The sequence below is a fragment of the Microtus ochrogaster genome, linkage group LG10, assembly GCF_000317375.1.
Source record: "Microtus ochrogaster isolate Prairie Vole_2 linkage group LG10, MicOch1.0, whole genome shotgun sequence".
NCBI lineage: Eukaryota > Metazoa > Chordata > Mammalia > Rodentia > Cricetidae > Microtus > Microtus ochrogaster.
In genome coordinates, this window is record NC_022035.1 from 252,063 (window position 1) to 269,695 (window position 17,633).

Below are 17,633 nucleotides of genomic sequence, written 5' to 3' on the forward strand. Positions count from 1 at the left end.
CTTGGCTCATGCTAAACAAGTTTTAAATATTGACTTATCAAGGAAGATTAAGGTATTGTGTAAATACTTACTTATTATTCCTTCCTTTTTGATACAGGTAAACAACTCATTTCTTTTTTCCTTGTGTTGGTAATGTGCTAAGTAGAGATCTCTTTTGAGCCAAAGATGCCAACAAGCTTTATAATTAATTTACAGAGCACCAGTATGGAAAGAAAAATGTAAATGTTCCTTCCGTGTCTCTGTCTGACCGTCATAGGTGAGAATAAATTTATAGCTAGTGATTGTTTTCATGGGATATTTTCTGAGTTTGATAGAGAGATACTTCTGAAGCACACTTATGGAGAAAATTCCATCAATTTTATTTCAAATGAATAAGTAAACTAGACCTGACAGAAATATGTGAGAGAGGCAGTGTTAAAGACAAGAATGCTGACTTTGTCTTCTGAAATCAAGACCAGAAGAAGGCTATAAACATGCGAATCCAGTTGGATCTAGCTCAAAAGTCAATTGTATGAAATACATACCCCAGCCAAGAAGGTAATACCAGCACAGGCGTTGCTCCTCTGCGAACATAGCCACGACGATGAGAGTGTGAAGATAGATCCCCTCACAGAGCATCCAGAAATAGTTGCAAGCCATCATGTATTGGTGAAAGAAGTGCAGAACCTTGCAACTTATCTGTTAGAAAGAAATGAAGAAACTTAGAGGAAGGCATGGTTATAGATCTGGTGATAAAGGGAGGAGTGCAATTATGAGCCAACGTATCTGCATTGAACTCTCAAGAATTACCCTGAGTATTTGTTAACATATGCCTTCTATATTTAGAAATCAAAGGGACAGAATGTTAGTCACAAGTACTGTATGAAAATAGCCACATTGGCCAATGAAGCTGAGGCCACAGAATATTCTTTTCTCCATTAAATTCTGGAGACTTACCTAGACTAGAGCAGTTCATTTTCCTACAAGGTGTCTGAAACTAATAAGTTTCATCCAAATGTTTGACATTAAACTTCTGTACTATTTTCTCATCCTGTGACCATGAGGTAAATAACCCGAGACATTTTAAGTGCTGCTTCTGAAGCTGATGAGTCTGTCAGCCATGCCTTCTTAACCATAAAGAGGAGATGGCCAGGGAGAAAGTTATCTTGTATAGACCTGGAACCCATGCTGACCTCAGCTTCTGTTTCAGCGGTAACCCTGTGTTTTATGTTAGGAACCAAGTGTTTGTCAAATCCTCTCTGTACATTAAGATCAATGACTATTCAGAGAAGACTTAGGAAGCATACCAGTATAGACTTAAATCTCTTAACCATCTGTATAAGAAAACCACAAACCACATAACAGAATATCCTGTTATTTCCTAGTCATTTCTAGAGTGGAGTTCCTTTTCTTGGCAACACTGACGTTTTGAGCTAGATAACTGGTTACTGTTGTGAAGGGTTGTCCTAGGTTTGTTGGCAGTTAACAGTCTTTCTGCCCTTTAACTAACTGATGTCTATCGCATCATGGCTCCAGATGCTTCCACATGTTCTTTGTGGAGCAAAATGTGTCTAGGTAAGAACCCCTACCTGAGGGCACCTAGCATTGATTACCTTCTAATAACCACAAGACAATGACAACTAGACTCAGCATTCTGATTTTAGATAAAAGGATGTGGCTGTTTGCCCAGCGATTATTTTATCGAATGATATGTATTCTATTACATTGCTCCTCCTGGGGGTACCTTTGAGTCTAGTTGGATTTCAATCTTTTTTTCATAAAGCAATGAAATGAAGTGACTTTCATCCAAAGCACCTTTCTGGGCTTGTAAATTTCTATTGAATGCATAAGAGTTATAATTCATTTGGTTGGTGAGAAGTGATATGTTGAGCCAATATGTATTCTACTATGTTTCTTTTCCCTTCGGGATTCATAGGAGAAGACCGGGTTGGTTCATAAAAAAGTAGCTATTAAGCTTTCAAAGGTAGAATCAACCTCTGGTTCAGACCAAAAGGAATAAAAATGTTGAAAATAGACTATGTCAGGAAATCTAAAGCAATACCTATATATGGCTTGGGAAAGAACACTTCTGACCTTGCAGTGCTTGCCATCAGGTTCTCTTCCTTACCAAGATTAGTTGACTGACTCGTACATCAGTTTTGTATTTACTAAGTAAGTACTTGCTACGATGACACTGACATTCATATCAGTAAAACGAGAAATTCAGTTGGGATTCTAGATTGCTTTTGAAGATTACTCTTTGAAATCCCAGCTTCTCCTGGATTCCTAGAGGCTGCGGTGACTCTTCTCTTGTAGGGGAAGAGATAAGTAGGTGGAGATGGCCTTTTGCCTACATGATTCAGAGTAGCTGAGGTTTCATGTTTAACCAACCTCATTTTCATTATTTTTAGTATTTACCTTCTGAAAGTCATTATAAATACTGAATTAGCAAGCATTAGGTTGTTCACCTAGGCATAATACAAGGTGAGGGCTCTTTGAGACCCTGGTCACAACTTTTTTCATCAAGTAACCACTACATTGCTTTTGTTTTATATGTTTTATGTAAAGACATCTTATTTGATACATATGTTATTGATTTATTAATACTGAATGCTTGGCCCACAGCACAAAAGCCACTACTTCAGAGAAATGTATTTAATACTTACTTTCTTCATAAGCATATCAAGACTTTTTTTGTTTTGCCTTATAACAAATGTATCAAAGGAAAATTAAAAATAATAGTCGTATATTCCTTAAAGGTTCTATTCTTGCAGAGTTCAATGCTTATGGTCAGGGGAGTGACCTTCTGGTGGCAAGACAGACAAGTAAACAAATAAATGTAATCATGCACAATGACTTCTAGAAATATGTATTTTCTAGTTAATCTGACGATTAAATTATTTTAACAGTTGTTTTCTCAGGTACGTAACAAAGTCTGGCATTTAGAAAAATCAATAAATCCAACTAGAGGGGCTTGTTTTTAAGAACATTAAATTCTCTACTCAATTTGTGGACAACCAGCAAGGAGTGGAGTATTAGATTGGGTCAAAGCTGAACACACATTGGTTGGTACTGTAAAGCACTCTGCTCACTCTCTAGCCTTTGAACTTTTGAGGGTATGGTGAGGGGGGGATGCAATATGGACTATTTTATACTAAAAAAGGTGGCTGTCTATAAATTTACTTTTCAATTCCTTATGAAAATATTAAAACAAAATAGAGTGATACAAAGAATCTCTTTCCTCTTTCTTTAGTTATTGAGGGACAAACAAGTTTCTAGGGAAATATGGCAAACATTTAAGACTAAATGGCTTATTATATAAAATTCAAAGAGTTTCAAAATAAATTTGAAATGGGCTAGTGCGCTAACTCCAAAATGCCTTTTCCTGATCTAAAAATTCAAATTTTACTTCTTCCAAGCCTTGTCATTTAAAACAGAAACAGACTTTGTTGCTCCTTTAAGCGATCTCCAGTCATTCAGGATGTTTATTTGCATCTCCTTGGAGTTTCTGAAGATGTCTTTTCATTAGCTCACTTTAATACTGAAACAGGAGGGTGAAGCTATGTTTACTTGATCAACAAAGATGAATAAATAATTCAATTTCTAAACATTTAACTCGATGTGTGAAAATGTCAAAGATCTGCGATCTATGTTGATTCAATTTTTAGGTTAATTTTAAAATTTAATTTAATTTAACATATTGAGTGAACCTGCAGTCGTTGTTACAAACGCAACTGAGTCATCTTTATATGTTTGACTCCTCCACTACTTACATCCAGTAATATTCAAATATAGGTGAGCAACAGATGCTTATTCAATTTAAATGAATATGACTTTGTATATGGCTCATCGAGTAGCTCAGCTGACTGTTCAACCCTTAATTAATATAATTATTTAACACATAAACCAGAATTGTCTATCAAGAGTGGACACAATTTTCAGGGCCTTTAATTTTAATAAAATAGTACTGAAAATCTTGGCAGTCTTTGTAAAGATCAGGACGTATCTGAAGGGAACAGGCTGCTGACATCCATAGAAAATGTACAGTGCTGGGGTAAACTCTCCAGACCTGAACTTTTACGTTGGTTGCATTTGGATGTTTGTCATGTTTTCTAAGTATCTGGAAAAGGTATGATGGCACTCCCTAAATAAAACACCTAAATAAATCCTGTTATCTTCTCTTGTGTCCATGCTAGAAGAGCTGCTTGACTGTAAAGCAATTTGCAAAAAAAAAAAAAAAAGGTCTGCATATGTTCCATTGACTGTACACAGACACTCTCTAGTGGTCCACACTTAACTTCCATTAGCCCAATTTTCTAGTTTCCTTTACTAAGTAAACATATACTATGGTTCCACTATGGCTTGTTTTTCTACAAACTTACAAAACAACTTTCAGGTGTCAACTTGACAATTTAAAATATTTATGACTAAATTAATAAAGGTGTCTTGAACTTGATTTAGAATGTTCTGGTTTTTCCTGTTACATGCATTGACTTTCTAAAGTAAAGAAATTGGATGTGGTGTATCTTCAGTATTTGGTATCTTCTGAAATTAGGGTATGTGCAGCAAGAATTATGGCTTTTTTATCTAATAATCTAAATTCCTTGATCAAGAAGTGAATTTTGTTTAAGAGAATTTATCTTTAATAAAGTTTAGGATTTTTTTTTTTGGCATTTTTAGCTTCATTCTGTTTCCAGCCAGTTCTTTGTTGTCTCTTCATCGTATGCATGATACCTGCATTTTGAATTTTTATGTATGTGACTTACATGCTCTCGAAACTCCTCATTCCCCTGGTATTTTATGAATATTCTTCAGATTGGATAGTTACTCTTGATTAAGCATTGATTTTGCTGAGTCTTTCCTCTGTGGTCTCTGTTTTGCACATAAGCTAATCTAATGTCATATATTTAAAGTTCAGTTCCTCTTCTTTTTGGTTCTAGGATTTCCATGTAGTTCATTTTTAGTAATTTCAACTTTCCTGGTTAAGATTTCTTGTCTTTTCACTATTCACTCACAATTTTAGCATAGTCATGTGACCAGCATGCAGTCTGATAATTTAACATCTGGGTTAAATAACAGTTGACCTTAATTCTAATTCTTTCTTGTTGTAGGCCAGCCAGGCCCGGCACACATGGGAACTTTTCTGTTGCAGCCTTCCGAGTGTTGGGATCTCAGGTGTGAATACTCAAACCCTGTTGGGATCTCAGGTGTGAATACTCAAACCCAGTTGTCTTTTCTCTTGACAGTACACCACATTTTCTAAAATTGTCTTTTTATCTGGTACCTCTGAACCTTTTCTAGATATCATAAATATTGGGATGTTGTAGATTCTGGTTTAGAGTCTAGATTCTGTTATATTCCTTTGGAGTTTTCTCATTTTGTCTGTTTGAATAGGTACTTTACATAGTTAAATCCAAAGCATAAATTCCCAGTTGGACTGTTGTTAATTTAAATATCAGTTGAGTTATTTTAGATCTACTAATACTCTTGGATTCCTGTGAACATATATGGTCAGATGGAATCTATCTCATCTATCTATCTATCTATCTATCTATCTATCTATCTATCTATCTATCTATCATCTTGAGAGATAGAGATATAGATAGAGATAGATAGATAGAGAGAGAGAGAGAGAGAGAGAGAGAGAGAGAGAGCGCACCTAAGTTCCTCACCTTTCTGAGAAGAATATCCTTTACTTTTAGGGTCTTGTAATTGCTCTGTTCAAATATTATGCAATATAGGAACTACTCAGCCATAACCATTTTCTCTTAAATTAGACATATAATCTATAACACTTTATGATGATTATAATGGCTGGATAAGAATAAACCAAATTTTAACAATGTATTTTTCACCACAGAACCGGTTTTGCTGTTTAAGTAAAATGAAGAATAGTAGGCCAGAGTAGACTGCCCATAATAGCATCCAAGCAAATCTTTCACATCTGTTTGTTTCCAGTCTACATTCCCAGAGGATATTGAAATAGGTAACCCCATTTAGTTTAATCTATGTGGACTTGCCATTCCTGTCTCTTTTTTCAGTCATCTCTCCATCGTTTATATGTTCTGCCTTGTACCAGCAGCTTTTGGCTGGGAAGGATCAGTCTTTTTCACCATGGACTTTCCAATACCCAATGTCTAGATGCAGAGAATTCTTTCAGTTTGACCTTTCTGTAACCTCTTAGGATGATGCTTTGGTATGGTCTGATGGTTCAACTGTTGTGGACAAGTGAACGTCAGAAGAAAATCATGCCATTTTTGAGCTTGGGACTCTTTTGCCTTTACTTAGATAAGATGCTATAAAAAATATAATCTGATTGTCTCAGCTTTTGAGGTGCAAAGGGTTTCCAGTAAGAACCAATCTCCCTGTATTGTCCGCTTTAGAATAAGACAGAAAGTTCAGACAGATATTTCTTTCTAGAAAATGACAAGTATCCTGGCAGCTTTGTTCAGATGCAAAAAGAACAATGCTTTAAAAGCTGCCTCTTGACTCTACATAGAGATCATTGAATGAACAGATAGAACAAGAAAAGTGAAAATTTAGATATTATGGGAATGAAATGCTTAATGACAATGGGCAATTTTCACATCACTCAGTAAACTGAGGATCTATTCACCCCTTATTTATGGCATGAGTTATTTTGAATTTAACTTGAAAAAAAACCAAAATAGAAGAAGTGAAGGAATAAGAATCTTATCTTTAGTAATACAGGAAATAATAAACCTATCAAAAACTTTGGAGGGAGAAAGTGACTACCTTGATGGCAAAGGTGGTTCAGAGCCACAGAGATTCACCACTGTTGAGTGGGATGTTCTATGTTCTTTCCTTCACAACTACATCAAAGATCTTATTGAAGGGGTACCACCACATTTGGGACATATGAGATGAGCTGACCTCTCTCATCAAGAATGAAATTCTTCTTTTTAATATATTACTTTAGTTATTGGATAGAAAAACTTTTGGGTACTGAGTCATTGGCTTGAGAACAGGGACAAAGATGGAAAATATGTCCCTTCACTGGTTTAGTTTGCTTAGGAGAGAAAAATGTCTTTGAAAATTAAGTACTGTGTTCTTCTTAAAAGGAGATAGATATCCCTATTATTTGAAATGGAAAGTGTACTGGTGAATTAGCTTTTCTTCAGTTTATGACTATTTATATAATGTTCACCTGATATTTCAATAAATATTTGTAGATTGGCAATGTCAATAACATTCCCTTTCCAAAAAGATTTTTCTGTTGCATTTCTTTCCTATTTATTTATTTGCACCCTTTTCCCCTCCTTGTCTCTATTTTTTATGGTGAGGGAAAACCTTCATTTTCTACTATTTGGATTGTTGTTGTTGTTGTTGTTTTTTAAGAGAGATAGTTCAAATCAGTACCTTAAAGTAACTTTAAATACATGATTCTGCATATGGCTTAGTGTGGCAGACGCCATGATTCTCCTTCCAGAGATGGATGTAGGTTAGAATCTTTCTCCGTAAGCCACGACCTTATAGTGCTACACAGATTTAATAGAAATGGGTTAATCAAGATGTGGAAGGTAGCCAATAAGAAGCTAGAACTAATGGGTCAGGCAGTAATATGATTAATACAATTTCTGTGTTGTTATTTTGGGGTTTAAGCTAGCCGGGCAGACGGAATCTGGATGGCGGGCAGTGCTGGGCAGCCGGGAGCCAGGCGGGACATAGCTCCTTTTTACTACAGCTTAGTACGATTGAGAACATAGTCCCTAGGCTTTATATGGTGGCATGGCTGTCTCATTAGACAGGGCAAATTTACTGCCAAGAAAAATGGAGTTTGGGAAAAACAGATGAACCTTCCATGTTACCATCTATTTTATTATCCTCAATTCTCTGGCAATAGGGACATGTCTTCTTTACTCATACTTCAATGATGGCGTCTACTAGAACCACAGAAACAATTTTCTGGATGAAAAATGATTTCCAAGAAATTGAGCTTTGATAAATACACTTGTAATAAGCTACATTTGCAAGGTGAGATAGTAGAATTTCACCTTGTGTCTTCCAGAGATAGCTTCAAGGACCAGAAACATTTCAAATATGCCTGTTTAAGAAAATTCCTGAAGCAATTTTTGCTTCCTTCTTCGAGTGGTGCTATGCTGCTTGTTTATGGAGGGTTTGATTTAGCCAATTCTCACTGAAAAGCAGCAACTAGTCAAATAGGGAAAGTGCTGCAGCAAATCCCTTCATTTATTCCTTCTAGGAGAGGGGTAGGCTGTGCACTTTATGGATGTGAGTTCACCTTTAGATTATAATCATTGACGTTTGGCCTATACTATTTAAATGATTTGGTGAGAGGTTTGGGTTTCCATGCTTTCTCTCAGGGATAAAATAGACATTTGGGATTGTGAAAGAAAACACACTATGGCATCACTATTCACCATGTAATTGAGCTGATACTGGCAGCCCATTCTCATTTTGTCTAGACTTAGACAAAAGGAAGTTTCACTTTTAGATCCATGGAAAAATATATTCAGATTTGTGTTCTTTTCTTTTTTCATAATCAAAACAGCCACATTTCAAAACAGGCTAAAGTATTACAGACTCTTACAAAGTGTGGCTGCAAAACACAGGATGCTGTGTGAGCCCCGGTTCATCCCTAGAGACAAAAAAGTAGACAGCAAAAGGACATATTGTCACCTAATAGTACCATTTCTGCCCAGGCTGAAGACTAGCGTCTGAATCTTGAGTGTTCAGTAAACACTTAATTCTTTGTTATAGTGTACCATGTGTTTTCTTTATTTATTCCTATATATCTAAACTAATGAGTTAGATTAAAAAGGTACTGATGTGAGAACCAGCTTTTTGTTTTTCATGCCTCCAGGATGAACTTCTTTTCCTTTGCTCTAAGGCATGTGAGAGAATCAACCTCTTATCTACATGCTACTGGAAAGTGTCCTGTTTATTTCTCTGGCTCTCCTAAGATCTCGTTGACATTTTCCCAGGAAGTCAGCAGCGCAGTGGCCAGGCCAGCCCTCCAGACATCTGCTCACCAGCTTCAATAAAGGTTCTAGGCAATGGAGGAGCCACAGGATAGACACAGATGATTTTGTGATGGCTAAGAACAGCTTGACTGGAAGAATGCCTTGGCATGTCTTCCACTAAGACAGCTTATGAAAGGGAAATCATTTAGCAAAGACAGTTAATGAGACTATTATGAACAAGAAGTTGTGTAATAAAGTCATTGGAAATGACAAGCATGGAGATGCAAGGACTTAGCCACTTGGTAAGAGTTAGCAGAAACCTTGTGAGCTTACAACAATATTATGCTCTTGGGGAATCCTAAAAGTATTATCCTTCTTTTGGTCTAGGACAACTCCTTAAGAACAAGCAAGGCCTTTTGTTGGTTTATTGGTTGTTTTTTTTTTTTTATTCTCATTTGATGGCTAAGTTTGCACTAGCTTCTACAGTTTCATAGTAAACTTGGTAATGGGGTAGAGACTAGCTTTTTTGGACTATTTCAAGATGATAATAAGGTCAGCAAGATCCTACAAACTGTGAGGGTCCTCTTTGCTAAGAACAGCAGGGGAGAAAGCTAAGCAGATGGGAGAAAATCTCTTTGTGAGCTTAAGTACTTCACAGTATGACAGAGCACCAGTCCCAGGGCAGTGTGGTCGGTTATTCAATAACTGAAGTGCCACCCTTTAATGAGAAATGAAAAAGCCAAAACTCAGACAGTCCTGAGAGATGCTTAGTGCATTGCTTCTACTTTGATGGAGTTGGCTCATTAATTAACCATACTATGCATGGCTAATGACGAGAATCATTGCAATGGATGAGACTGCTTTGTTTTTCTTTCAAGAACATAAGAAAATAACAGACCGTCAAGAGTATAGAAAAGAGAGATAGGATTGAATGAGATTAGGCTAGTTTTGAATCCTATCTCCAAGTAGTCATAACAGGAAAGAAATTTGCCTTCACAGAACTTTAGTTTTCTAACTTTAAATATAGAGTAATATCCACTTCTCACTGGAAATGTTAGCATTAAAATAAATGAGATTAACTTTATTTCAATCAGTTGGAATTTAAAAAGAAAAGTCATCAAGGAAAATCCATTTGATTACACAATCAGGTAAGATAAGACTTTGTGTCCATTAGCAGATGGCAGGGGTTTTAAAGAAGAATCACAATCCATTTCTGAATATATCCAAATGGCAAGTGATTAGCACTGTAGGTTTCGTTAGAAGCCAAATTAAGCTTCTTTCCCATGCTATGCACTGTTATGCAGGATGCATGCTCTGGGCAGATTTCACGCATTTTTGTCATTGGGTTGGCATAACTGTCAAATGCCAGATTTGAAAAATGAGGCTATCTACAGATGCTCGCATAATACAGTTAAGCAGAGAAACAAAAGTTAAAATATGCCCTGGCCAGTTCTGTATGCTAGATAGTTCCAGTTTCTGCTTTTTGGTTCCCTCTCCTCCCCATTCCCACTGTTCTGGAAACATATAGACAATCTATCTCCATCTACTAAAGTTTCCTTGATCGCCAGTTTCTGGATTCAGCTCAGTGAATGAGACCCTCTACACAAACTAGTAGATGAGAATGAAATAGGAGAAAGCAAACCCTCCACCCCCTCCCCCCTTGTGGTTTTGTCCCAGGCTGGTTGTGTCTGGAGACAGAGTCCCAAGTTTTTGAAGGCCAGTCCTCATCATACCACTTCACTGTTATTAGAGTCCATCTTTCCCTCTGCACTCTGGGGTAAGAGTGGTGACAGTTCCCACCGCATTGTCCACATATGTGTGTTATGATGAAATATTTGCATCTGTCAACGTTTCAGAACAGAAAGGATCAAATATTGGCAATTTCACATGCAATGTAATCGTTATATCATGAGACTGTTTTGTAATTGACTTTATAGCAACTGAATGTCAGCACCATGCGAATAGTAACTAGCTAATATTTCTATTTCCCCAGCTGACTAAAGTGTAGACACATTTAGAAAGTATTATGAGGAGCACAATCTAAGAGGAAAAGAAAGAATGTTAAAGACAGGTGTGAATTTCATAAGCAACCCTCAGGAAAATTTTGGCAAAAGGAATCCATGGCAGTTCTAGGCAGTAAGAGCCAAATGACAAGTTCTCAATAATACATAGAATAATGGTGCACATGACATGAGTTTCATGAATGTCTGTCTGGTAGACCTTAAGTTTTTTTTTTTTATTTCTTTATGTCAATATGGATCTTTTCCAAGTGTGTAGACATAGAACTTGACCATATTTGTGTGATTTATTTGAGTCCATGCACAAGGGCTTACAGCTGAAGTGACTGCAAAAGCACACCCTAAGAGCATAACAATCACTTTTTTTTTGTCCATATATAATAATCAGTGGCAAACTGGAATTTACTGAAAGCCACTGATACGGCAAGTCTAGTATTATTTGTATTCCCAAGAAGTGCTCAGTAATATTTCCATAGATATTAGTAGATCATTGTCACTGATAAATTATTGGGTTGTCATAAAACATATGATTCATTGCATAATTCTTACTTACCTAGTTTCAAAGATCCCCACCCATTTAACGTGTAACAATTACTTTCATGAATCACTGATAGGCTTTCTTAATATAAAACTCAACTTCAGAATTAATTATGATTATACTTTAACTAACTAAGTCACGCTTTGGCATTATGCTTAATATTCATAGGTACTTAATATTTATAGGTATTTATGAAATTAAAATCAAAACCCAATAGTGCTTACTGGATCCCGTCGCACCAGATCACCGTTGGGCACTACCTCAACCAGGTGGATGATGATAATGATAGAGTTTAGAATGTAAGTGAGAAACATGTTCTTGTGCACCGTCACCCTTTGGCATCTCAGGCTCCTGGGAGAAAAACAATAAGAGATTAAACAGAAGAGGACTGATAAAGCAACAAGACACAGAGAATCAATTGCTAGCATGAAAAGTGTATTTTCAATTATAATGATCAGAACACAGCAGAGCAATCACAACATGAGATTAATTTGGGGATGTCTCTTTATTTCTCAGTTGCCCTTCACCATGGCAAACAAATAAATCATCATGACTCACAACAGTTTTCATTAAAAGGCATGATGCTAAAACCCCACCTTTGAATTCTTTTTTTAAAATAAAACCACAAGAAAAGTAAAAGAATAAATAATATTCAAAATTATAATCACACAAAATAATAAATGTAGCCATGGCTCAAAGTGCTAGGGGCCATTTTTTGAATCCTTGTTTCAGTAGAGGATTAGTATCTTGCTAGGGATGTGCTCTCCCCTTGGGCTAATTATCTCTAGTATTATCAGGGTAATATTTTAATGAAAATCATATTAGCATTCTATTATTCTATCTATAAGTCACTATATATTCAAATGCATGTAACATACCTTAAACATAGAGAATTATTTGGATTTGGAACTCAAGGAAAGCTCTCCAGAATTTGTGTTATTCTACAGTCATTATTAGTACCAAACACAATAATGATGATAGCAATGATAATTATACCAAACACTTATATTGCATTTATTTTGTGTCAGTCAATAATTTAGGTACCAGATTATCCATACTGATACTTTTTCAGTTTCTGTGTTACTGTGGTGTTACAATAAAGAACGCACATGTGGCTTACTTTAAATTTACACTTGTAACACAGGAGATGAGGCATAAATTATGGATGTTTTATTTTAATAAAGGTTCATTGTGTATATAAGCTTTTACTGTGGGATAACCCTTCTCTACTCTGTGAGTATATGTTGCTCTTATTGGTTAACAAAGAGGCTACTTTGGCCTATAGCAAAGCAGAATACAGCTAAGTGGGAAAGCCAAACTGAATATAGGTAGAGAGAAGGGCGGAGTTTGAAAAGAAATGAACCAGCAGCCTAAGAAGCATGATGCCAGAAGACTGATTAAAGCCAGGGAAACATAGCCATTCATAGATTAATAGAAATTTGTTAATTTAAATGTAAAGGCTAGTTAGTAATTAGCCTGAACTTTAGGACAAACAGTTTGTAATTAATACAAAGCCTCTGAGTGATTAGTTAGAAGCGACTGTGGGATGGGGAGGGACAGAGAAACCTCAATTTACAGCATTTCGAACTTATTTTGATTTGAAATATATGTAGGTGTATTCCTGAGTCTGGAGGGGTTGGGGATGCAATTGTGTGGATATGAGTGTGGAGATCAGAGGGTAATATTTGAGTCTTCTCTGATTGCTCTTTACTTTTTGGGACATAGTCTCCCATTGAGTCTGGAGCTTGCCATTTCAGCTAGATTGGGTGGACACTGAGGACACTGAGCCTCTAGCAACCATATGTCTCTCCTGATGCCTTAGTGCTGGGGCTACAGACGAGCTGTACCTGGATTTTTACATGGGCGCTGGGAACCTCTGCTCAGGTCGTCTTGCTTTCACACTAAGCTCTTTACTCATGAGCCATGCTTCCAGTTCCAAGAGTTCATAATACAAAATATAGTTATTTAAAAGATTTTTATATACATTCATTTAAAGAGGATATGATGCCTTAAATAGCAAGATTATTTTTGCAGTGTTTTTCTCATATTTGTTTCTGCTTTAATTGTTCATGTATTAGAGGGGCAAGTACACCATTTGAATTAGGTTAGGCAGAGACATCATGCTGTGATGGCTTATTTTTTTATATAATAAAACCATTGTGTCCTCAAATCTCATCTTTCTGGACTCCTATCTGTGAAGTCATAGCAGATGTATATTGCCAGACAATATCCTTAGGCTCTTTCACCTATTTTGGCTTTTGTATTTGTCAACTATTGGTGACAGGCATATCTAGGGAGGAAATGTTTACATGAACAAAATAAATAATACCTCTCCACAAGCTGGGAATTCTACAGAATTTCCACAGCACCTATTTATGTCCATGTCAGAATTTTAGCTGCTGTTCAGGTATTTAGCTCTTATTTCCTCACAGAGAACAAACAGACTTCTCATTTCTCCTCAGCGGTCTTACTTTATGCAACAAAATATAGAAGAACTTAAATTTTATACTGAAGCTAGTGTAAACGTTTAGGTGAAAGGTACTATCCCAGAATATAGGACTTTTATAAAAGGGTAATGCAGTACCTCCTGCCTTTATTCTAGAGAATTATTTTCTAATATTTATCATGTTACAATCTTACCACATGTTAATGTCTCACATATCCTATGGATTCATGCTATAAAATACAAAATTACCATACTAAATTTCCCCACTATGGTGAAACTTTCTCTCTTCCGAGTTAATAACTTCATCATAAGTGATACAACCAAGTATATAGATACAACTTTAGGTTAAATCCTTCACTGGGATTTTGTTCCCAATTATCTTAGAAAGTTATTGTTTGAACAACAACTAAGAAGGTCAATAAATTGGCACTGGGCAATGGACTAAGTTCTTTCAGAAGCTTTCTTTGACCTTACTTGATGGAGTCAAAGTCACAGAGAAAGTCAGAATGCACCCTTCCTTCTCAGTGGGATGCTCTCATATATTGCGGGTCCTACTTATGTTCTGGTTAAATTCACTTATCATACAACTCATAATTAGGTTAGCTGCATTTGAACTTGAGGATGTGTGAGTAAAAGAAAAGAGAGGATCTTTTCTCATCTGTCCACGGTGGAACCTTAGCTGTGTCAAAGGAATTTTTATTGTATGATCACAGGGCCCTTATGCGTTTGCAAAATTAATATGGGAAGGAGACACATTGCCTTTGAGGATGATAAGGAATAGATCTTGCTCTCTTTAGAGTAGAGATCAAAGTATGTTTAGCTCATTTCTGTTTTCTTGCTAATTTATCATGCTCCCACAATCCCCATAACTCTACTCTTTCAAGAGTTACTGTTATTTATGAAAGTGAAAAATGACGATGATAATAATAATAATAAGTAATGAAGGGTGGCACTTCAAGAACTTTCTTATGATATTGTCTTGCTGAGAATAAAGATGCAAAATAAAGTTGACCCTAAAACAAAAACAAAGCGGTATTTTAAATGTGCTTACTTGAAAAACAGGTAGATCCCCAGGGAAGTAATCAAAGCAGCAATCGACAAAGAATGACCCACAAGAGCCAGGTAGTACAGGGCATATGCATTCTATAGCAGAAAGAGTTGGAAAATCATTTAACAAGATAAACCGTGAATTGGAGAGAAACAGTAGTTTCTATTTCTAAATGTAGGCATAAATCAATAAAGGTTTACACCTTAAAATGTATCTTAAAATTATAACAAATATTTCAGAGGATGAAATTATTTATTCTATATTAATGGTGTACATAGAAACAAACTTTCAAAGAACCACTTTCACTTTCAAAGAACAAAATTTCTTGACACAAAATCATTTAAAATATTGCAGAAGTGATTTTTGAATAAATTAAAAGTTATTATCCCTAATCTTAGTAAGCAATCTAGGTGGATTTTAAGTCCTGAGGTCTTGTATTCAGCAACAGGTATGTCAAATTCACTTAAGTGTAGATGAATAATCTTTCCAGATTCCTCTGAACCCTGAAACTTAGAACAACTCAGAGAGATTAGGGAGGTTGGTGGCAGAGCTTTTCACTTTTATTTAACTCTAAATTCAAGGAGATAATACCTTTCTATATCAATTTAAGTAAAATGAAAAATTTACATTAGTGTTTTCTTGGCAAAAGAAGCCAACGTTCTCCTTGTAAGCAATTTGCTAATTCTATTCTTTTGATGGCCACAATTAATTTATTTCTGTTCTCTTGCTGTTACTTTAGCTTACTCAAAAGAATATTTTCCTTAGTAAATTCAGAACATTATAGTTTCTTTGTTCACATCTGGTACCTGAGAGTATTTCTTCTCACAGCCATATCTTTCTTCCATGTGGTCAAGTGTTTGAGGTCAAACAGCAGCAGCGAGAGTCGTTTATTGATTTGTATTGCTCCTAACACCCTAACTAACGTAGTCATATGAACCTAATTAACATGCACTCATGAAATTCCCTACATGGTTATATCACTTCCATCAAACTTCTTTAGGTGACTAGTTCTCCATTAGAGAATAAACATATATCTATGATGTGGAATAGTTAAATGTTTTGTAAAGGGGCCAAAAAACTTTGGTGACCTCATCTGATCTTCAAGGTGTCCCACTAGTCAACTGGTCTTTATTTACTTTGGTCTTGTTGTTGTTATTTTTTTTTCAGTTTTAATAAATGAAAATATTTATATGCTTCTGAACTTTTCAAAGGCTATTCAAAGCATGAAGTGCTTTTAGTTTCTGACTTAATGCACAGGTCTCTCTTTGAAGGAAATGATTGGTCCATGTGGTAGCTAGCAGGATCCTTCAGAGATTTTCTTTACAGCTGAATATCAATGTCATTTCTCCCAGCCCTCACAGTAAAGGAGCTAGTGGTAGATTTAGTAATATCTTCAGATTTTTAATGTAGCTAAAGACAAAATAGTATATGTTTCCCTCCTCAAGGGACTTAAATAAGAGTTTTAAAGCCAAGATATTATTAAAAGTATTTCACAGCCTGTAAGGCACAAGTATTATCAAATTGGAATAAACACCTCTGGAAATTATCTGTACTGCCCTCAATATATCAGTGGATCAATGGGAAGCTTCACCATACGCAATAGTAAAATTGAGATCATATCCAACATGTGTGTTAAGAGGATGTAACTTTAACTTGTTGATTTCTGAAAACTGGAGGTTATGGAACTCTCTCAGGAGGAGGAAGATATTAGTGAGTCCCTTAAAAATGCTGCCTAATTTTTGGCACCAAAGGAAATCCCATTATTAGCTGTGTATAAAGAATTATCTTTATCATCACTGGCCTAGTTTTACATTCAAGCAGAAGTATTGCTACTGAGTACCAACAAGAAGGGAAATGCTATTTTCTCTAATGTCTTTCAGAAACCCTAATTCCTCACATAGCAATCTGTTGGTCTTTTGTTTGTTGGTTTTTGGTAACAGATATTTCATAGTTTTGCATACATTTCTATGTACAAACAATGGCACTCTCATCCAATACTAAAATTTTAAGTAGAGCTTACATGCAGTTTCTCGGAAGTGAAAGCATTACACAGAGTATAGTTGGACCAGGTTCGATTGCTGTCGGGGTGTCTGAACCATTCTCCATTTTCATCACAGTATTTTGAAGCCTTTTCTGTTAATGGAACAGAATGGTAGTGCATCAATATCTCAAATCTAAAGAAGAAAAGTAATAGTCTAAAGCTCACAAGCCATTCCTAAGAGTGAATCAAATTGTAGAACACAAACATAGAGATAACATGGGACATCTTGCCACTTTGGCATTTACTGTGATAGAGTGAGTCTAGGTACAGGGTCTCAGAAGCCTCCTTGGTAAATTGCTCCCGTTTACTCTCTTCCATATTACTGTAAACTATGTCCTCTTCAGAATCCAATACTGAACTCACTTGTTCACTATTTGCTTTTGTGCTGTATATGTGTGTGTGTGTATGTTCTTGTGTGTGTGCGGTGTGTGCAGAGCACAGAGGTAGGTATGTTGTAAATTTTCTCAATTGTTTTCCCTCTTATGCTTTGAGACATGATCTCCTAATGAACCTGGAGCTTGCCAATTTGGATAACGTGGACGTGTCCTTCTGCCTCTGCTTTCGCAGCACTGGGATATGAGGGTGTGCCTCTGTGATGAGATTTTAATATGGGTGTTG

The 17,633-nt window shown here is 36.1% G+C and overlaps 1 protein-coding gene across 2 annotated transcripts in view; it reads right to left on the bottom strand.

The window, feature by feature from the left end:
- The window catches only part of Calcr (calcitonin receptor), an 85,675-nt gene that overhangs the window by 11,471 nt on the left and 56,571 nt on the right, over positions 1-17,633 (bottom strand). Inside the window, exons 7-11 of one of the 2 annotated variants that reach the window (XM_005363677.2) lie at positions 16,995-17,107; positions 14,978-15,069; positions 11,705-11,831; positions 10,658-10,765; positions 525-678 (exon numbers count right to left, since the gene is read on the bottom strand). In XM_005363677.2, coding sequence (XP_005363734.1) covers positions 525-678; positions 10,658-10,765; positions 11,705-11,831; positions 14,978-15,069; positions 16,995-17,107 — 594 coding nt within the window. The remainder of the gene's footprint in view (positions 1-524; positions 679-10,657; positions 10,766-11,704; positions 11,832-14,977; positions 15,070-16,994; positions 17,108-17,633) is intronic. The other variant, XM_013352429.2, reaches the window with a different exon arrangement.